This window comes from Microtus oregoni, unplaced genomic scaffold (genome assembly GCF_018167655.1).
Source record: "Microtus oregoni isolate MIOR12 unplaced genomic scaffold, Mior012 000097F_ref0000449, whole genome shotgun sequence".
Lineage (NCBI taxonomy): Eukaryota > Metazoa > Chordata > Mammalia > Rodentia > Cricetidae > Microtus > Microtus oregoni.
In genome coordinates, this window is record NW_024544710.1 from 2311521 (window position 1) to 2334221 (window position 22701).

Genomic DNA, 22701 nt, shown 5'->3' on the forward strand with positions numbered 1-22701 from the left:
CTAAATAAAACTCTTTTTAAAAAGAAAGAAAATAGCTAATAATTATGCTATACCCACCCACTCAAAAAATAAAACAAAAACAAAACAGAGTTTTGAGTCTCATTCTGAGGATTCCTGGAGGCAGGATCACCATTTTGGACTGAGGTAGAGGTAAGAACCAGTGACTGGTTGTTTCGCTTTTCTGACCTTCAAATTGAACCCCAATATCTGTCTTTCTGTTGTTACTAATAGTCCCACATTTTATTAAGAGTCAATGTCTGTCTGTTTTGTTTTTCTGACCTTCAGGTTGAACCCAAATATCTGTCTCTGACTTTTTATTAATTGTGCTACATCTAGTTCCTGGACTGTGCTCAGTCTCAGACCCACCCTCAGATGACTGAGGCAGGCAGAATGCTCTCAGCAGCACAGTGAAAAAGAAAGTATTTTCTACCCAAATAAAGAAAAACAGTTTTCCCTCAACTATACCAATACTACTGGCTACTAAATATGCCAGGGGCTTCACACCAAACAGGTCTCCAGGTCTCTGTACACACTAATGGGTATCCTACAATTCAGTTCAGCCCTGACACTGTCATGTGTCATGTGTATCTAACACACACAGGTTGAAACCTATTTAAACACAGAAAGGGCTCACAATGGCATTTATACAACCATATTATGAACTGGGCTCCCTTCACACTGCAGAGTAGCTAGTCATGGTGGGCTCAACACGTGCAATTCCAGCATGCAGGAGCCTGAAGCAGGATTGCTACAAGTTTGAAGCCAACTAGGATTACCTATCCAGACCCCATCTCCAAAAATAAAAACAAACCAACCAGCTACAAGCAAATTTAGCAGAATGTTGCTGGGAGCAGATTGAATAGCATCCACGTCTACACAGTCAGGGGATGGGTGAGTATGTGAGTATGGCATGGGGACTTCATTAGACAAAGGTCCAGACACAATTTGGAATGAAGGTGATTAATTTGAAGCCTGAGAGGTTGATGGAAGGACATGCTGTGTTTATTGTGAAGGAAGTAAAGGAGCTGGGCAGGAAGGGGCAGGACTAAGAGAGTACAGAAAAAACAGCACCAGGTTACAGGCTTCTCAAGCCCCAGAGCGTGCTGGGGACTTGATTTACCTGCCTGTTCTCCTTTCTTCACTCTGTTTCCTGATCTTCTTATGTGACTGCATGGGACTAGGCCACTTGCATGGCCTCCGGAGGTAAACTATGAATGCATCTATTGGCTGGGCTCTTTGAGAAATGGCTGCATGCCCCAACAGAGAAAGGGGGAATTGGCTGGAGTTATTGAAAATATTGGTTCTCATCCCAATGTGGCTGGCAAGTGCCAGCCTCAACACCATGAAAGCACAGTGTTATCAGGGTCACCATACAGTCTGTTATCAGGGGAGCGTGGAGCCTAGAGGTGAAAAGGGACAACCCTCGGCCACCCATACCCAACTATTTCTGAAGCTAATATTATCCTTTGAGTTTTCAATTGCATGAGGTAATATAGTTCCTATTTCATTTAAGCCAAAAAGCCCTATAAGACCCAGAATTTAAAAATAAAATAATGCTTGATTTTAAACTGTTGCTATTTCCAGTTCCCTATGTTAAGCAGCACTAAGAAGGCTACAAGAGAAAGAATCTCACAGTAGGTATTATGATGTCAGACATTCTGTAACCTCTGAACTCTGCTTCATTCCGCTAGAGTTGCTCTTGCCTTAGGATCTCCACAACACAGCTCTTGCCAGTAGAGCCAAAATGAAGGCTCTACTGTGGTTTTACTGTGTTTTGTATTTTGTTTCCTACTGCAGGGGTGGTAAGTCATAGATACCTGAATATCCTTATGTATTTTTCTTTCCCTTCTATGTCCAAAGACCATTCTCCTGTCTGTCTCATCCCTATTTCATTTCTTATCCTTTTCCGAACTAGTTTAGCCTCCTTCTTCGGTGCCTCCTCTCATTCTCTTATCCCTCATCTACATTTACACATCCACTTTATTCTTTTTACTCTCTTCTCTCTATCTCTACTTTCTGCCCCACCTTTTTTTTTGTTTTTTGGTTTTTCGAGACAGGGTTTCTCTGTAGCTTTGGAGCCTGTCCTGGAACTAGCTCTTGTAGACCAGGCTGGCCTCAAACTCCCAGAGATCCGCCTACCTCTGCCTCCCGAGTGCTGGGATTAAAGGCGTGCGCCACCACCGCCCGGCTCTGCCCCACCTTTTAAATGGCACTGCATCAGATAGAACATCTTTGCCTACCTTTCCTTGTACAAACTTTGTTTTCATTTAGTTTAAATGCATAGAGAAGAGATGTAGTATCGAGTTATGGTCATGGTGGGGGATATCACACATCTACTCACACAGAAGAAACCACACATGTGAAGGAAGTTAGGCCAAACTGAATATGCAACAGAAATTTTCCAGCTGAATTTGAGTAGATTAACTAAAAAAAAAAATAGAAAGTTCTTCAGCATCCTCATTTCTATCATACCCCTTTTCAGTGCCCCAAGTGCCGAAACAGAGTCTGCGTTCAAGCTCATTGATTGGAAGTCTGCTACCAGTGGAACCCCACATTGACATACCATGGCTGGTAGCTATACCTGGAAATTGTCAGGGTATTGTCCTGACTCCATGGCTGATTCTCTCTACAGCTAACTGTCTGAAAAAAACGTGAGTAGGGGGAGAAAGAATGTTCTTGGGTCTTGGATCTGTTAAATGAGTTTTTCTTTTTAGGACTCCTTCTGAGATTCCAGAGAAACTCAATGAAGAAGATGCTGATAAGAATCACTGTAAAAAAGAATCACTTTCTTGTACTGAAATCAGATAACCAGTTTGTTACAATTACCTAGCCAATCTCTTTTCTGTTTTCTCTCAGTTTATTTTTCATTTCTTTTTCTCTCACCGATTCTATTGAAAATTAATTGAATATTCATTGTTGTCATGCTCAAAACTAAGTTCTGAGGAGTCATAGATGAAAGATAAAATATCTAGGGGAGGAGAGATGGTTCAGTGGTTACAACTTGCCTGTCACAAAGCCTGATGACCTGAGCTTGATTCCTGCAAGTTGTCCTCTGAGTGCCATGTACTTGCTGTAGTATGTGCATACACAGGCATACATAAAAATAAACAGATTAATAACATGAAATGAAATTTTTTTGCTGATATTTATTGAGCTCTACATTTTTCTCTGCTCCCCTCCCTACCTCTCTCCTCCCCTCTTCAATCCTCCCCCAAGGTCCCCATGTTCCCAATTTACTCAGGAGATCTTGTCTTTTTTTTTTTACTTTCTACTTCCCATGTAGATTAGATCTATGTAAGTCTCTCTTAGTGTCCGCATTGTTGTCTAAGTTCTCTGGGAACTTTGGTTTGTAGGCTGGCTTTCTTTGCTTTATGTTTAAAAACCACTTATGAGTGAGTACATGTGATAATTGTCTTTCTGTGTCGGGTTACCTCACTCAAAATAATGTTTTCTAGTTCCGTCCATTTTCCTGCAAAATTCAAGCTGCCGTTATTTTTTTCTGCTGTGTAGTATGCCATTGTGTAAATGTACCATATTTTTTCTTATCCATTCTTCAATTGAGGGGCATTTAGGTTGTTTCCAGGCTCTGGCTATGACAAGCAAAGCTGCTATGAACATAGTTGAGCACATGTCCTTGTGGCACAATTGAGCATTCTTTGAATATATACACAAAAGTGGTTGGTGTGGGATTATTTGTCAATTATATTTTAAATAAATGTTGACTGGCCAGTAGCCAGACAGGAAGTATAGGCAGGACAACCAGACAGGAAGTAGAGATGGGTCAAGGAGAACAGGAAAATTTTGGGAAGAGAATGCAGTCCTGTCCCAGACACAGAAAAAGCAAGATGTGACTGCCTCGTTAAAAAAGGTACCAAGCCATGTGGCTAACATAGACAAGAATAGTGGGCTAATATAAGTTACAGGAGTTAATAAGAAGCCTGAGCTAATGGTCCAATCAGTTTACAGTTAATATAAAACTCTGTGTGATTTTTTTGGGGGACTTAAAGATTGCAGGAACCAGGTAGGATAAAAACATCGACAACAAATGGCACCCAAATGGACAACTGCATCCACATAAAGCCTGTGATCTTGGGAAGTAATTCTAGACAAAAATAATAGAGTTAAAAATGGCTTACTGATAGCAGCATTTTCTCAGGTGGGCTCTATTTGCTAGAGGCAAATGTGCATCATTTAAGAGAGTCTTCCTGACTCATCTTTAGCAGTAAAACCTTGCAGCTCTTTTAAGAGGTCCTTCCACTAAAAAGGTACCAAGACATGTGGCTAACATAGACAAGAATAATGGGCTAATATAAGTTAGAAGAGTTAATAAGAAGCCTGAGCTAATGGGCCAATCAGTTTATAGTTAATGTAAAACTGTGTGATTTGGGACTTAACGAATGCGGGACTGGGCAGGACAAAAAACCCCAACAACAAGTGGTATTACTGGGTCTCGAGGAAGGTTGTTTCCTAATTTTCTGAGAAATCGCCACACTGACATCCAAAGGGGCTATACCAGCTTGCATTTCCACCAACAATGCAGAAGTGTTCCCTTTACCCCACAACCTCTCCAGCATAAGTTGTCATCAGTGTTTTTGATCTTGACCATTCTTACAGATGTAAGATGGAATCTCAGAGTTGTTTTGATTTGCATTTCTCTGATGACTAAGGATGTTGAACATTTCCTTAAGTGTCTTTCAGCCATTTTAGATTCCTCTATCGGGAGTTCTCTGTTTAGGTCTGTGCTCCATTTTTTTCTGTTGGATTATGTGATCTTTTGGTGTCCAATTTCTTGAGTTCTTTGTATATTTTAGAGATCAGACCTTTGTCTGATGTGGGGTTAGTGAAGATCTTTTCCCATTCTGTAGGCTGTTGTTTTGTCTTGTTGACCATATCCTTTGCTTTACAGAAGCTTTTCGGTTTCAGAAGGTCCCATTTATTGATTGTTTCTCTTAGTGTCTGTGCTTCTGGGGTTCTATTTAGGAAGTGGTTCCCTGTGCCAATGCGTTTGAGTGAACTTCCCACTTTCTCTTCTATAAGGTTCAGTGTGGCTGGCTTTATGTTGGGGTCTTTGATCCATTTGGACTTGAGTTTTGTGCATGGTGATAGATATGGGTCTATTTTCATTCTTCTACATGTTGATATCCAGTTATGTCAGCACCACTTGTCAAATATGCTTTATTTTTTCCATTTGATATTTTTTGCTTCTTTATCAAAGATCAGGTGTTCAAAGATGTGTTTATTGATATCTGGGTCTTCTATTTGGTTCCATTGGTCCTCCTGTCTGTTTTTATGCCAATACCAGGCTGTTTTCAGTACTGTAGCTCTGTAGTAGAGTTTGAAGTCAGGGATTGTGATGCCTCCAGAAATTCTTTTATTGTACAGGATTGTTTTGGCTATTCTGAGGGTTTTTTTGTTTTTTGTTTTTTTTTTTTTACATATGAAGTTGAGTACCATTCTTTCAAGGTCTTTGAAGAATTTTGCTGGGATTTTGATGGGCATTGCATTGATTCTGTAGATTGCTTTTGGCAGGATTGCCATTTTTACTATGTTAATTCTGTCTATCCAAGAGCATGGGATATCTTTCTACTTTCTGGCGACTTCTTCAATTTTTTCTTCAGAGATTTAAAGTTCTTGTCATACAAGTCTTCCACTTGTTTGGTTAGACTTACTCCAAGATATTTTATGCTATTTGTGGCTATTGTGAAGGATGTTGATTCTGTGATTTCTTCCCCAGCCATTTTATCATCTGTGTACAGGAGGGCTACTGATTTTTTTGAGTTAATCTTGTATCCTGCTACATTTCTGAAAGTGTTTATGAGTTGTAGAAGTTCCTTGGTAGAATTTTTGGGATCACTTATGTAAACTATCACATCATCAGCAAACAGTGAGAGCTTGACTTCTTCTTTTCCAGTTTGTATCCCCTTGATCTCCCTTTGGAGTCTTATTGCTCTAGCTAAGTAAGCCCTCAAGAACTATATTGAATAGATATGGAGAGAGTGGACAACCTTGTCTTGTTAAGTTTCTCTTCATTTAGTTTGATGTTGGCTGTTGGATTGCTCTATATCACCTTAATTATGTTTAGGTATATTCCTTGTATCCCTGCTCTCTCCAAGACCTTTATCATGAAGGGATGTTATATTTTGTCGAAAGCTTTTTTTGGCATCTAATGAGATGATAATGTGGTTTTTATTTTTCACTTGTTTATATAGTGGATTACGTTGACAGATTTTTGTATGTTGAACATACAATCCCCTTTATCTGTGGGATTGTAGTGGGAGCGGTGGGCTGCATTCCTGCCATGCAGCTCCCGGCCACCTGGCTAGCTTATGCCCCAAAATAACAACACACAAACTGTATTCATATAAACACTGCTTGGCCCATTTCTATTAATGTGTGTAGCACCACGAGGTGTGCTTACCAGGAAGATTCTAGCCTATGTCCATCCTGGGTCGGAGCTTCATCGCGTCTGCCCTGGAGAGCAGTGGCATGGCGGCATGTCGTCTGAGCTCACTTCCTCTTCCTCCCAGCATTCTGTTCTGTTTACTCCACCCACCTATGTTCTAACCCATCAGGCCAAGCAGTTTCTTTATTAACTAACCAATGACCTTCCTCCATCATGGGATGAAGCTGACTTGATCATGGTGGATGATGGTTCTGATGTGTTCTTGGATTTGATTTGCCAGTATTTTATTTAGTATTTTTGCATCAATGTTCATGAGTGAGATTGGTCTGTAATTCTTTTTCTTAGTAATGTCTTTCTGTGGTTTGGGTATCAGGGTAATTGTAGTCTCATAAAAAGAGTTTGACAATGTTCCTTCTGTTTCTATTATGTGGAATAATTTGAGGAGTATTGGTATTAGTTCTTCTTTGAAAGTCTTCTAGAATTCTGAGCAGAAACCATCTGGTTCTGGGCTGCTTTTGGTTGGGAAACTTTTGATGACTGTTTCTATTTTTTCAGCAGTTATAGGTCTGTTTAATTTGCTTATCTGGTCTTGATTTAATTTTGGTAAGTGATATTTATCCAGAAAGTTGTCCATTTCCTATAAGTTTTCCAATTTTGTGGTGTACAGGTTTTCAAAATATGACCTGATGATCCTCTGTATTTCATCCGTTTCTGTTTTTATGTCCCCCTTTTCATTTCTGATTTTGTTATTTTGGATATTCTCTCTCTGCATTTTGGTAAGTTTGGATAAAGGTTTGTCTATTTTGTTGATTTTTCTCGAAGAACCAACTCTTTGTCTCATTGATTCTTTATTGTTTTCTTTGTTTCTATTTTGTTCATTTCAGTTCTCAATTTGATTATTTCCTGCCATCTAGTTCTCTTAGGTGAGCTTGCTTCTTTTTGTTCTAAAGTTTTCAAATGTTCTGTTAATTCACTAGTGTGGGATTTTCCCAGCTTCTTTACGTAGGCGTTTAGTGCTATGAACTTTCCTATTAGCACTGCTTTCATTGTGTCCCATAAATTTGGGTATGTAGTGTGGTCATTTTCATTGAATTTTAGGAAGTCTTTAATTTCTCCCTTTATTTCTTTTTTGATCCATTGATGATTCAGGTGAGCATTGTTTAACTTCTATGTGTTTGTGCGTTTCCTGGAATTAGTATTGCTGTTGAATTCTAGTTTTAAACCATGATGATTGATAAGGTACATTGGGTTATTCCATTTTTTTTGTATTTGTTGAGGTTTGTTTTGTTACTGAGTATGTGGCCAATTTTTTAGAAGGTTCCATGAGGTGCTGAGAAGAAGGTATATTCTTTTCTGTTTGGATGGAATATTCTATAGATGTCTGTTAAGTCCATTTGAGTCATAACATCTGTTAGTTCTCTTATTTCTCTGTTCATTTTTTTTGTCTGATTGACCTGTCCAGTGGTGAGAGGGGAATGTTGAAGTCTCCCACTATTAGTGTGTGGGGTTTAATGTATGATTTAAGCTTTAGAAGTGTTTCTTTGACATAAGAGAGTGCCCTTGTTTTTGGGGCATAGAAGTTTATTATTGAAATTTCCTCTTGATGGATTTTTCCTGTGACTAATATGAAATGACCTTTTTTGTCTCTTTTGGCTGATTATAGCTAGAAGTCTATTTTGTTAGATATCAGGCTTGTTTCTTAGGTCCATTTGATTGGTATATTTTTTTCCCAACCCTTTACTCGGAGACAATGTCTGTCTTTGAGGTTGAGATGTGTTTCCTGTATGCAGAAGAAGGATGGATTTTCATATCCAATCAGTTAGCCCATGTTTTTTTTTTATAGGTGAGTTGACTCCATTTACATTAAGGGATATTAATGACCAGTGATTTCTATCTCCTGTTAATTTAGTCTTCATTGTTGGTGATGATAATTTGGGCATTTTTTTCTTCTTTGGGATTTGCTGTTATGAGATCATCAATTGTCTGTGTTTTTGTTGGTGTGGCCATCTTCCTTGGGTTGGAGTTTTCCTTCTAGTATTTTGTGTAGGGCTGGGTTTGTGGCTGGGGATTGGTGAAATCTAGATTTGTCATGGAATATCTTGTTTTGTCCTTCTATGGTGATGGACAGTTTTGCTGGGTATAGTAGTCTGGGCTGGCATCCATGGTCTCTTATTGTCTGCATAATGCATGACCATGACCTTCTGGTTTTCATTGTCTCCAACGAGAAGTCAGGTGTAATTCTGATAGGTCTACCTTTATATGTTACTTGGCCTTTTCCCTTTGCAGCTCTTAATATTCTTTTTACTCTGTATGTTTATTGTTTTGATTATTATGTGGCAAGAGGCCTTTTTTTTGATCCAGTCAATTTGGTATTCTTTAGGTAGGGAAAGTTTTATTCTATGATTTTTGTTAAATAAATTTTCTGGGCCTTTGAGTTGAACTTCTTCTTCTTCAATACCTATTATTCTAAGATTTGGCCTTTTCATGATGTCCCATATTTCATGGATATTTAGTGTTAAGCCTTTCTTAGATTTTTATTTTTTTTGGTTTTTCGAGACAGGGTTTCTCTGTGGCTTTGGAGCCTGTCCTGGAAGTAGCTCTTGTAGACCAGGCTGGTCTCGAACTCATAAAGATCCACCTGCCTCTGTCTCCCGAGTGCTGGGATTAAAGGCATGCACCGCCATCGCCTGGCAACCTTTCTTAGATTTAATGTTTCCTTTAACTAATGAGTCTATTTCCTCTATTGTATCTTCAGCACTTGAGATTCTCTGTTCCATTTCTTGTATTCTGCTGTTCATTCTTGCGTTTGTGGTTCTTGATCTTTTTCTCATGATTTCTATTTCTATAATTCCTTTGGCTTGTGTTTTCTTTATTGTTTCTATTTCAGTTTTCAAGTCCTGGATAGCTTCTTTTATATGTTTGGTTTGTTTTTCTTGGTTTTCTTTAAGTGATTTGCTGATACTTTCCAATTTTTTGTTTGTCTTTTCTTCAATTTCTTTAAGGGAATTTCTCATTTCATCTTTAAGAATTTCAAACATTCTCTTGAGGGTATTTTTTAGATTATTTTCTTTTGATTCATCCATATTTGGTTGTTCAGGCCTTGCTGTTGTAGGGTCTTTAGGTTTACTGGTATTGTGTTGTTCTTTGTGGTATAGCATGTGATCTTACCTTTTCTATTCATCTTTTCCTCTAATAGGTGTGATTGGGGCTGTCTGAGATTCTGTTGAATAATCTTCTAGGTGCCAATGAATCCAAAGCTCAGATGGTTGTTCCTCATGGTACAGTCAGTGTCACAGTTCTAGTTACCCCATTGGTTACTTCTGTTTCTAGAGATGGCTCAGTGCTCCTGTGCTTTGCTCTGCTCCCTTGGAGCTTTCTGTTTCAGGCCTACTTTGGCTTAGGTTGCTGATCTGTTTCTGTAAATCCTGGTCTGGATTCTATCCTGCATAAGTCCCTGCCTTGGAGTTGGACCTGTTCTGGTGGAGATCGCTGACTCTGGATCAGGTTCCTGCCTTTTCCCTTGGAGGACCCAGGTTCACCCACACCCAGACTGGCAGAGGTTCTGGCTCAGGCCCAGTTCCTGGGAGGTCCTAGACTCATGCCCAGACCCACCAGGGTGTTAGCTTAGGTCTACTCCCTTGAAGGTCCCAGATTCATGTCCGGATCCTCAGCAGTCTCTGGCTCTGGCTCACTCACTCAGCAGTTACTCCCCTGTACATATTCTGGTGGAGATCATTGACTCTGGATCTGGTAGCTGGCTCAATCCTGATGTGACCGTGTCCTGGGACTCTATTTGCTCTTGGCTTCTGCTCCTGGTGGGGCTTGTTCTCTCTCTGTCCTAGGTAGCTGGTTCAGTCTCACTCTGGTTCCAGTAGAGGTTGCAGACTCTGAGTCAGGTCATTGGCTCAATCTTGATTTGCCAGTGTTCCAGGTCTGGGTTGGCTTCTGGGACTGGATTTGCTCCTGACTTCTGCTCCTGGTGGAGCTTGTTTCCTCAGGCCCTCTCTGTCATAGGTAGCTATTTCAGTCTCACTCCTGTGGAATTTGTTGCCCAACGTAGAGTTCCTTGCCTCAGGATAACTTTGGCCTAGGTTACCGACTTTGACCTGTGTCTGTAAATTCTGGTCTGAATTCCCTCCTGTAGAGTCCCTGGGTTGGAGTTGGACCTGGAAAGGTTTCTGGTTCTGATCTACTACCTCAGAGGACCCAGGCTCAGGTGTGCCCGAACCTGCTTAGGACCTGCAGAGGTTCCAGCTTCCTGCCTATTCCCTTTGATGTCCCAGACCAATGTCCAAACCCACAGAGGTCCTGGCTCAGGCCTACTTTATCTGAGGTCCCAGACTCATGCCTGGCCCTTCCGAGATATCTGGTTTTTGCCTATTCCCTCAGAGGACCCAAGTTCACCCACACCCAGGCTGGCAGAGGTCCTGGATCAGGCCTAGTTACTGGGAGGTCCTAGTTCCTGGGTGTTGGCTTAGGTCTACTCCCTTGAAGGTCCAAGATTCATGTCCAGACCCTCAGCAGTCTCTGGCTCTGACTCATTCACTCAGTGGTTACTCCCCTGTACCTGTTCTGGTGGAGATCATTGACTCTGGATCTGCTCGTTGGCTCAATCCTGATGTGACTGTGTCCTGGGACTAGATTTGGTCCCGGCTTCTGCTCCTGGTGGGGCTCGTTCTCTCTCTGTCCTAGGTAGCTGGTTCAGTCCCACTCTGGTTCCAGTTCCAGTGGAGATTGCATACTCTAAGTCAGATCATTGGCTTAATCCAGGTCTGCCAGTGTCCCAAAACTGGGTTGGCTCCCAGGACTAGATTTGCTCCTCAAATTTTTTAAAGGGCAGATATTATCTCTATTCTTGAAGACATGCTAGTTTTTCATGAAAGATAAAGATTGAAGTCTTTTGTGTCATCTGAAGAGATTGCATTTTTATCACAAATGCAGCAAGAAACAGAAATCATTAATATTACTAAGGTTATAAGCAGAATTTGTTCAAAATGATTTGCTCTGATATCAATTCAGTTGCCATGTCATTCAGACCTTTATCTTCATTCCCTATGGTCATTGTTTCAATTCAGATATTCATGATGTTGATTCTGGAATATTTTAATGCTGTTCTTGACCCTATCCTCTATATTCTTTTTTAAATAATATTTTAGCTATTTTTTTGAAAATTTCATACACAATATTTCGACTATATCACCCTATCTACACCCAGGTCCACCCCTACCTCCCTACCCACCCCAATTTATGTGTGTTCTCTATCTTTCTTTGTAAGGTCCATGTAGCCCAAATTGTATTGTTCAACTACTCCTAAGTATGGGGTCTCCCTCTGGATATGGTCATCCTACCATTTAAGAAAATTGACTCTTCTTCTAGCAATTATCAAATATCAATAGTTCTTGAGCTAGGCGTGAGACATCATAACAACCTTTTCCCCCCCCTTTCATGCTAGGACTATTGTCTAGCTCGTTCTTGCAAATGCATGCTGTCACAATTGCTGTGAGTTTATATGCACAACTTCACTGGTACCAGGAAAACACTATTTCTTTGATGTCACCCACCACCTCTGTCTCTTATGATCTTTTTGGTCCTCTTCTGTGAAGATCTCTGTCCTTTGGAATAGAGGTATGAAATAGATGTCACATTAGCAGCTGAACACTCTGCAGTCTCTCATACTCTACATGCTGACCAGTTGTGAGTCTCTGTTACATGCCATCTTCACACGAAGAAGCTTCTCTGGATGAGAGCTGAGAGATGCACTGATGTATGGGTATGGCAATAAGTGACTAGGAGTGGTTTTAATACTATGCCCATTTTAGAAGGATAATAGTACTAGGTTCTTCCCTTGGGCCTACGACTTATCTAGCCACAGGTTCTTGGTCCTATTAGTGGTATCAGTTATGGGTTCTATTGTTGAGGGAGCTGTGGGCCTACTTTCCTGCCTCCCAGCTCCCGGCCCCCTGGCTAGCTTATGCCCCAAAATAACAACACACAAACTGTATTCATATAAACACTGTTTGGCCCATTTCTATTAATGTGTGTAGCACCACAAGGTGCGCTTACCAGGAAGATTCTAGCCTATGCCCATCCTGGGTTGGAGCTTCATCGCGTCTGCCCCAGAGAGGAGGAATGGCATCTGTCTCAGGCGTCTTACCTCACTTCCTCTTCCTCCCAGCATTCTGTTCTGTTTACTCCACCCATCTAAGGGCTGGCCTATCAAATGGGCCAAGGCAGTTTCTTTATTAATTAACCAATGACCTTCCTCCAACATTCTATCTTATGGAACAGGCTTTAAATATTATCAGAAAGTAGTTGGTTATCATCATAACATTGAGTCATGGGCATACCTGGCCAGAGTAGTCCTTCTTACCCCTTGGTGACACACTTCCTCCAACAAGGCCACTCCTACACCAACAAGGCCACACCTCCTAGTAGTGCCACTTCCTATAAGTTTATATGTTCAAACTACTACAATCCTGGTTTCTTTCTTGGGTTTTTTTTTGCCATTTGTATATAGAAAGGCTACTGATTTTTATGCATTAGTTTCATATTCTGCTACTTTGCAAAAATGTTTATCAGTTGTAGGAGTTTCCTGGTAGAATTTCTGAGGTCACTTACTATACTATCACATCATCTGCAAATAGCAATACTTTGACTTCTTCCTTTCCAATTTATCCCTTAATCTCCTTCATTTGTCTTATTGCTTCAACTAAGACATCAAATACTAAATTGAATAGTAACGGAGAGAGTGAAAAACCTTGTCTTGTTCCTGATTTTGGTGGAATTGTTTTGAGTTTCTCTCCATTTAATTTGATGTTGGGTATAGGCTTATTGTAATTTGCCTTTATTATGTTTATATATGTCCTTTGTATCCCTGAGCTCTCCAAGACTTTTATCATTAAAGGATGTTGGATTTTGTCAAAGATATTTTATGCCTTTAGTGAGATGAGATGATCATGTGGTTTTTATATTTCAGCCTGATTGTATGGTAGATTACATTGATCGATTTATATATGTTGAACCATCCCTGCATCTCTGGGACAAAGCTTACTTGATCATGGTGGATGATCTTCTTGATGTGTTCTTGGATTTGATTTGCCAATATTTTATTGATTATTGTTGCATCTGTGTTCATGGGGAAATTGGGCTGTAATTCTCTTTCTTTGTTGAGTCTTTATGCTGTTTGGATATCAGGATTATTATTCTCTCACAAGAAGAATTAGGCAATGTTCCTTATGCTTCTATTTTGCAGAATAATTTGAAGAGAATTGGCATTAATTCTTTGAAAGTCTCTCAGAATCCTGTGCTGAATCCATTTGGCTATAGGAATTTCTTTGGTTGGGAAGCCTTTAATCACTGCTGCTGTTGCATTAGGGGTTTTGAATCAGTTTAAATTGATATCTGATCTTGATTTAACTTTTCTAGGTTGAATTTATAAAACTTATTCAGTTCTTTCAGGTTTTCTAGTTTGGGGGAGTACAGATTTTAAAGTGTGTTCTTATGAGTCTCTGAATTTTCTCACTGTTTTTTTGTGATGTCCCCATTTTTGTCTCTAATTTTATGAAATTACATCTTCTTTCACCATCTTTTTATTAATTTTTCTAAGAGTTAACCATCAATATTATTGTTTTTTTTCAAAGAACAAACTCCACATTTCATCCATTCTTTGTATTATTCTTTTTTGATTTGATTTTAACCCTCAGTTTTATTATTTCCTGCTATCTACTCCTCTTGGTGTGATTTTTTCTTTTTCTTCTAGACATTCAAGTGTGTAAGTTGTTAATATGAGAGCTCTCTTAATTTTTTTATGTAGGCACTTAATACTGTGAATTTGTCTCCTAGAACTGTCTTCATTGTATATACAGGTTTGGGTATGTTGTGTAGTCATTCTCCTTCAGTTATAAAAAGTTTTTATTCTCTTCTTGTTATCTGTCTTGATCCATTTTTCAATTCAGCAGTGACTCAGTGACTTGTTCAGTTTCCATGAGTTTGTGTCCTTTCTTTTGTTTGTATTGCTGATATTCAGTTTTAATCCGTGGTAATCAGAGAGAATGTAGGCTCCTATTTCAATTTTCTTAAATATATTGAGGCTTGTTTTGTGTCCAAATACATGATCAATTTTGAAGAAAGTTCTATTACCTACTAAGAAGAATGCATTTCCTTTTGTAGTTAGGTAAAATGTTCTGTAATATATATTAGGTCCATTTGGTTTAAAATGTCAGTTAGCTCCAGCATTCCTCCTTTTAGTTTTTGTCTGGATGATCTATTGATTAGTGAAAGTGGTGTGCTGAAGTCACCCACTATTCCTGTGTGAGGGTCAATATGTGATTTTAGCTGAAACTGCTTCTTTTATAAATTTTGTTGCCCTTGTGTTTGCTGCAGAGACACAGTCACCAGACAGACAAAGAAGAAACAAAATGAGAATGCCTTACTGAGAGAAATACCAATCCATGTGGCTAAATATAGATAAGAATTATGGGTTAATTTAAGTTTCAAGAGCTAGTTAATAATAAGCCAGAGCAAATAGGCCAAACAGTCTATAATTAATATAAGCCTCTGTGTGTTTCTTTGGGAATGAATGGCTGTAGGACTGGGTGGGACAGAAAATTTCACCTACAGTAGGACAGTCCTCTGTAACACTAGGGCATCCATCTTCAACCCATAGGACTAGAATATCTGACAGTCTTTTCTGTGAAGCAGGAATTTTGAAGGACTAGTTGATCAGGTAAAAGGCACCTGTTAACTTTATAAGTCCATTTGGACTGTAAAACAAAACTGTAATATACATTTTTATTCATGTAATATGAAAGGATGACATGTAACAATAGTTATGGTGACTCCATAGCCTACAAGTTTATCACATCCCATCTTGTCTCTGGATTGTTCCCATGCAAAGGGATCAGCTTACAGATCACCTGTCCTGTAGTCTTTATTAGCTTCCTCACCTTGTCTGTAGCCAAGATACTTAGGAGGTCTCTCCCAGTCGTGGTGCACTGGTGGCTCAAGCCTTCAGGCAGTGGCCAGGAGATGTGTCTTTGGTAGCCAGCATGTGAGACTATGGGACTAGGAAGCTGTGTTTGGTCCCATTTTTGTGTGTTTGGAACCTTTTTGAAAGCTTTCTTAGGTCTTATGTGTAAATATGTGCCCCTATGTTGGGCACCATTTGTAGTTGGACTTTTTTGCTGGGTCTGTTAGTTTTCCAATAATTACACGGAGACACTATTAATTATGAAAGCTTGGCCGATAGCTTAGGTTTGTCTCTAGTTCTTATAACTTAAATTAATTTGTATCTTTTAATCTATGTTATTTTATGTGGCTTGGTTACCTTTACTCTGTATTGCCATATGCTGCTTCTTCTGTGTCTCCTCATCTCTACACTTCTTTTTCCCAGCATCCTCTGTGCCTGGAAATCCTGCCTACCTATTGGCCATTCAGCTTTTTATTAAACCAATCAAAGTGACACAAACTCAGAGTGTACAAAAAGATTATTCTGCAACACAGTTTTATCTTAGTTTGGGTTTTCTTTAGTGTTTCTATTTTTATTTTCATGTCTTGAACTATTTTCATTATTCTGCTCCACTGTTTGTGTTTTCACAGACTTCATGAAGGGTTTTCTTCATACCTTAGTTAAGGTCATTGGATATATCTCAATTGGTATTTTGAAGACCTTGTCATGTGATTCAGCTATATTGCACTTCTCAAGGCTTAGAGTAGAGTTACTGTGTTCTGGTGGAGACATAATGTCTTAGCTGTTAGGGTTTGCATTTTTGTGCTGGTTTCTGGGCATCTGGGGTTGGGATGAATGACGTGATTCTAGGTGTTGATATCTGGTCTTGTCTTTGTTGGGTGGTGCTCTATTCATTGGTTTCTGCTGTTGTCTCTAGATCTTAGGGAAGTGCAGTGACTGTGGCTTCCATGGTAGAAAGTGCTTCTTTTTGTCAGTTGGTGGCACAAAGGAGTAGAGGTGGGCGTAGAGGAAATGCGTAGAGTGGTTTTGGGAAAGAGATAAGAGGATCCTGTCTGCACTGAGAGGCAGGGTCCCTGGAAATTGCAGGTGTGGTGAGAAAAGGGGATTTTGCAAGTAAGGTGCAGTAAGAGAAAGAATAATTTGGAGAGACAAGGTTGAATAGGCTAAGGGGACTTATGTTCTGAACCAGGAGTTGGACTCTCCAGTGACTAGAGTTGAGGAGGGAAAAGAGGCACCTGTAAGCAAGTTGTTACCAGGCTCAGAGTGAGAATGGAGAAGTCATAATGGAGAAAAGGAAGGATAGTGTGAATAACTTACCCGAGTCCCTGCCAGGTTTGGTACTAGGTGTCCTAGGTAGAAATTGTTTTGAGGCATCAGAGGAATAAATAAAGGAATGGAGATAGAGGTGGGTGGAGAGAGTAGAGAGAGAGCACAGAAATGAGGAAGTCTCTGTTCACACCAAGGTTTGGTGGAGTCCCCGGGGAATGGAGGGATGGTAGGAGGATAGGCCCCTGCAAACGTGCTGCTACAGGGATGAGGATGAGAATGGAGAGATTTTAACGGAAGACAGGAAGGAGAGGAAAACAAATCACCTGCCTGTATGCAGGACCAGTGTGTCCACTGGGGGCCCCAGGCAGAAAGTGCATAAGTATCAGTGACTGACGGAAGGCTGGGTTCAGAACAAGTCCAGCGGAGTCCCCAGAGATTGAAGGTAGGGTGGGAGAAGAGGCACATACAAGCAGGGTGTTACAGGATTAGGGATGAGACTGGAGAGATTGTAAGGACAGAAAGGAGAGTGGAAACTACCTACCTGAATCTCAGACTCTTGTGAACACTGGGGATCCCTGGCAGAGAGTCTGTGCTTATTTTTCAACTTAGAGAATGGTTAAATCTGAAATGGAGTTTGAATCTCCATTCTATGGAATTCACTAAGATCCCAGCATGCATAACAATTTTTTGAGAATCAGATAATTGGTAGAGCTGTAGAAACGAGAAGAAACCAAAGACCAATAGAAGACCTTACATAACCACAGTATGACTTGGAATAAGATAATATCATATAAATGAAAAACTGAGTTATTTTATAACTTAATTTTATGTATGCTGCCAAACGATGTCTTTCATAAGAAATTATATGGATAATCATTTATTGTCATCAATTAGATTTTTGTACATCCTTCTCTTACCTTAGGAAACTATTACACCTGGACATTTCAGGAGTAAATAACCCAGAAAGCATTCCACATGGACAAAGAATTTGCCTCCATCCCAACTTTGATCCTCAAGATGAAAATGATCCAGTGAAAGCAGATATTGGCCTGTTCATTTTGGAAGAGCCTATCTACGGGGATGAAATTCCACTATCTCAGTCCCCAAATATAACCTTGAAAAGTTGTTCTAAGTGCCAATACAGAAGCTGTGATGTGTATGAATATCAGAGTAAGTTAAAGGACTCAAGTTAAACTATTTTGTGATTTTTGGTTGTGGTCATATGACTCATTTTCTAAAGAAATTCAGTCTTTGAAGTGGGAAGAATAATGTAGAAGACATATTGGAGGTCATTAAGTCTCTATCACCTCAGTCTACTGGGAGATAAGCTGAAGCATAAGGAAGGAATGGGATATGTCTGGGTTTAAGTTGCAACTCTTGCTACAGAACTCTTTCTATACCCAGGTAGTTAAACTACTTTTCTTGTTGTCATGATGAAAGATCTAACGGAGAATATTTGAGACAGGATAGATTTATTTTGACTCATGGTTTCAGAAAGTTCCAAATATGGCTGCTTGTCCCGGTCTACTGGGTGGAACACTTGGAATTTGTGGTGGAGGCTGGTCTTCACTTCTTGGTGGTCAGGAAGTAGAAGAGAGGAGTATAGGAAGGCACAAAGAAAGGCATGCCTCCAGTTGACTACCTCTCCAACTAGGATGCACTTCATACCTTTAACCATAGCTCAATGCTGTTATCATATTCAAGTGATTATTTCATTGTTTTGTTAAGAGTGGTCATGAGCTAGCTCTTTGAAAATGCTACAAGACATGCCCAGAGTTTTGCAAAGGTACTCCAAGGTGTTTCTTTCATTGTTACTTTTATGAGATAGGCGTTCTTGGAAAACAGATGTGTAATGTGCAGAAGCCCTGGCTGTCCTGGAACACATTTTGGAGACTAGGCTTGGTCTCTAACTCACAGAGACGTGCTTGCCTCTGCCTCCTGAGGGCTAAGATTAAAGGTTTGTGCCAGCACATCCTGCAGTCCAAGGTATTTCTTAATCCAATCAAGTTGATGGTCAATACTAAGCATCACAGTAGGTCAAGGAAGGTGTGACTGGTTCAGACAGTCCTAAATAAGGAGATGTCTAAAGAGAGGAGAGAAAGGAAAGGAAAAAGTAGGGGGAAGAAAAGGAAGGGAAAGGAGAATATCTTAGGACGATTATGTGATTGAATTGAGGGTGGTGACAAACTAAAGTCAGATATTGGGTGTTTTGAATCTCAGCATCATCCATTATGTACACCTTCAGGTAGCAAGAAGCTTGGAACCACAAGAGTAAAGAAGATAGACGTGCAGCTGCTAGATTTCTCAACATGCTACCATCAACATTCCTATCTAGAGAAGACTGAGGGCTTGTGTATTCAGAGTCAACCACGAGAAGACTGCTGGGTAATCACACACCAAAGAAATATTAATAACAGGAAGAAAATATAAAAATGTAGATTCTATAAATATGCAAGCAAACAAATGTTAGATAGATAACAGGACACAAAGAAGTTGGCACCAGGCAAATATGAAAAATTGGAAAGTTCCATTGGATATTTGAGAGACATAGAGTTTACCACAAGGAATACTTTAGATACAAATAAGAAATACATAAAATAATCAATAGACACAAAATACAATAATCTTTCTGCTTCTAATTTTATTATAGTTTCTCAGTAGGTACGATAATGAACACAATATGGCTTAAACTTAGCTGTGGAGAGATTTAAAAGGTACAGATGCAACCCAGTCCACCCATTCATGTAGTAAAGCTATAGAAAGCAAAGCCCCATGCAGGAAAAATTTTAGGTACCAACGTATCTTGGACAACTTGAAATCACATACACAAATACTAGTGACTAGACTTCAAGGGAAGCATTGACTTGAACTGTGGAGATCTGGACTGAGTTACTGAATGGTATGACCAGCCATGGATGCTAAATTTTGAGATATGACAAATAATTAAGCAAGAACAGATGGAACACTGTTCAAAACTGTTTCAGATTGAGATGAGGAAATAACACATATAAAGTTATAGAGTTAGTAGCTAGGTTTTGTAGTGGATAATTGCAAGGAATGAGATTAATACCAGTACTATTTCTGGAAATATATATCAAATATCAGGCCTTATGTTAGTTTCTAGAAACACATAGTTGCAAAAGAACTTCAAGTAAGCACTTGTGTATTTGGTGAGATAGAGAAGAAACAACTGAGATCAGTCCTTAGAATGTCGGCCTGATAAGGGAGAAAAGGAGCCAGAGTACTCACAAACATCAGATGGTTTACAGTAGTATGGAGGTGGTAGAAAAATCATCCTAGTCCCAGCACCCAGAGCTCACGTTCTTATACAGAAGACAGAGAATAGTAGCCCAGGAGGAAAAGTAAATACAATAGATATCAATAGTACAATAACAGTATAAAATTAGCACTGAAAGTAAAAGGAAGGTTAATTTGAAGTGTGTTGAAGTTAATACTTCAACTACAACTTAAAAATAAAAAGCCATTTACCAAATAGAATATTAAATATAAGATGAAGTGATGGCATTCAGGTCATAGGAGGCAGACTAAGACAAGTCTAGAAGATGTAAAAGCGCATTGATTTTTGGGGAAAAGTAGAGTAGGAGGGAGGAGAGAAGTGAGAGACAAATAATTATGGGACAGATTATAAATATGTTATCACCTTATTATCATAAACAAACTGTATTATTAAAAGAATGGGGGGCCATGCAAAGATTTTAACAAGAGAAATGGCATGGCAAAGTTTATATTCTGAAGTTTACTTATAGTGGATGTGAAAATGCCCTAAAAGGGAAGACGTTGAAGAAATGCAAAACAACAGTTTTATGAGAGACTATTTATGCATTCTTCATTCTTACATTAATAACCTTATCTGAACTAGGGTAATGTAGAGCTGTTCATGGTCTCATGACTTTATGTATTTTTGAAAGGTGATCAAGAATAAGTAAATAATACAAGTACTATTTAAATATTTTGAGTAAAATACACCAGGACAAACATAAAACAGTGTTTATTATAACCTTGAATTCTGTATGCAGTCTGGAACAACTGGACTCTAAAGACAGTATTAACCTAAAATATTTGCAACACAAAATAGATGTAAGAGTTTTTGTTTATATAATTTTGTTCAATAGGATTAGGTAATCAGGAAAGACATGTGTAAAAAATAAAAGTGTATGAATGGAGTTGTGGAAGAAATTATGAAAGAAGTCATTTGGATATCAGAGCCCTGTTACAAGTATAGGGTAAAGGAAAAGCCAATACAAAGATTTTGATGTAGAAATATGTAACAGGTAGGAGAAGCCAGGTAGCTATACTATCCTTGCCAAGCTAACAGCAGTAGGGGATATCAAGGTGGTAACAAGGGTTTCAAAGGTCTTATAAGCAATTATAAAAGTTAGCTTTTTGACATTGTTAAGACTTGGAAACACTGAGAGGTTTTTAATCAGAAAGATGTAGCAGTCTTTCTTAGATTTTAAGTGGATAAATTTGGATGCTGTATTAAAATTAGAAGTAAGAAGGACAAAGTGTGCCTTTTCATAAGGACAGCACAAGTTTTATCATTAATAGGAGCTTTCCTAGATAAGAAAATCATTTAATTATTACTAAAATACTTTTTTGGAAATTATTTAAAGTGTCAGATCATTATTTGTTGATAGACTGGTAATAGATGTGGAAGAAGGAGAGGTACTGAGAATGATTTCAAGGTTTTTAAATTTTAAAACTTGAACTTTTGAAAGAGTGTTGTGTTACTAGGAAAACAGAAAGAAGGGAAGATTTTTGTATGCAGAAGATAGTTGGTCCTTTTCTGTTTTCACATTAAGTTTGGTATAAAGTTTAGAAATCCAAATTCAGTACTGATAAAGTGGTTGGTTGTAGGAGTCCAAAAATTTGTAGTTAGTAGCAACAGTTGTTATATTCTCTTATCATATACATTGGTAATTTCTGGAGGCTGCTTGATAATGATTATTATTTGAATTTCCCCCTCTTCCTTACATGGTATATGAATTTTGTGCACAGTAGACTGCATAAGCGACACATATTTCTTGGTTTCTTTATTCAGGTACAGAGAGCCAGTCCTGTTCTATGTCTCCTAAAGAACCACTGGGAACTGGTGGGCCTCATACAGAAGACTTCAAGAATATGTCAAAATCCCACAATCATCATTAGAATAGCTCCCTACTTTGCCTGGATGAAACAATTCATCAAGGCATCTAAAAAACTACTGAATCCTACTTCCTCCTTACACTGTAGGAAATTGCAGGAAAATGAGCATGTTCCTCAAATAAGACACAGCCATAATTATATCTCAACCCTGGGCTCACCTGATTCCACTTCAAGGTTTTTGCAAGGAAACATAGGCATTTCTCCACAAACCAAACATATCAAAGATGTCCCAACAATCTTTAATTATAGTCATATGAATTCTTTTACTGATGGTTATAAATTGTTACTCAAAAAAAGCCAGACCTCACAAGTTGCTAGTTTTCTACCCAAGCAAGTGAAATCATTGCCTGTTGCCAGGCTTCCACAACATTCTGAACAGAATTTAGTTCAGTATCATCAGGTTACCCCTTCACCTAATGCAGGGAATTTGCATAAGAATCCATTATCCCATCTTTTTTCTGACACAGCCATGCCATACACCTCTCCGAAGACTAATAGTGCTAAACCCTGGCATTTTGCAGCAGAGACTTCCGATGAGTCTTTCGATAAAATCATGGCAGATATAATTCAACAATGGAGTCCATTTGTAGATGACGGTGTGGAGCCTGCAAATTCCCTCAATGCTAATACAACTGATGACTCTTGGACAGACAATAGTACTAATTTAGAAGAGTACAAAAACCTTTTTAAAGCCATAACAAATGGATCTCAGAATCAATATACGACTCAGACCAACTTAGCACCAGAACTTTCTTTTTCTGGGGGACCCTGGGAATACTTTAATTCAGGCAGAGTTTTTACCAAAACAGGTCTGCCCTTGGAGCCTCCACCACCCCCCGTTGAAAGCATAAGGATTCCCCAGCCAAGTGGTACAGTTGAGCCCTGGGGTTCTTCC

General features: G+C 39.1%; 1 protein-coding gene across 1 annotated transcript; it reads left to right on the plus strand.

The window, feature by feature from the left end:
* Positions 1-1744: 1744 nt before the first annotated feature.
* LOC121442838 lies at positions 1745-22372 on the plus strand. Its single transcript, XM_041644496.1, has 6 exons — positions 1745-1802; positions 2483-2651; positions 17563-17810; positions 18886-19025; positions 21703-21849; positions 22328-22372. The coding sequence occupies exons 1-6, from the start codon at positions 1745-1747 to the stop codon at positions 22370-22372; spliced, it is 807 nt and encodes a 268-aa protein (XP_041500430.1).
* Positions 22373-22701: the final 329 nt, after the last annotated feature.

Bases quoted from the DNA above. Each gene is read 5' to 3' on its own strand.
- LOC121442838 (XM_041644496.1), top strand. From the start codon at position 1,745: ATGAAGGCTCTACTGTGGTTTTACTGTGTTTTGTATTTTGTTTCCTAC. The intron at 1,803-2,482 runs GTAAGTCATAGA...ACCCCTTTTCAG, and splicing joins TGTTTCCTACTGCAGGGGTG to TGCCCCAAGTGCCGAAACAG. The intron at 2,652-17,562 runs GTGAGTAGGGGG...CTCTTACCTTAG, and splicing joins GCTAACTGTCTGAAAAAAAC to GAAACTATTACACCTGGACA.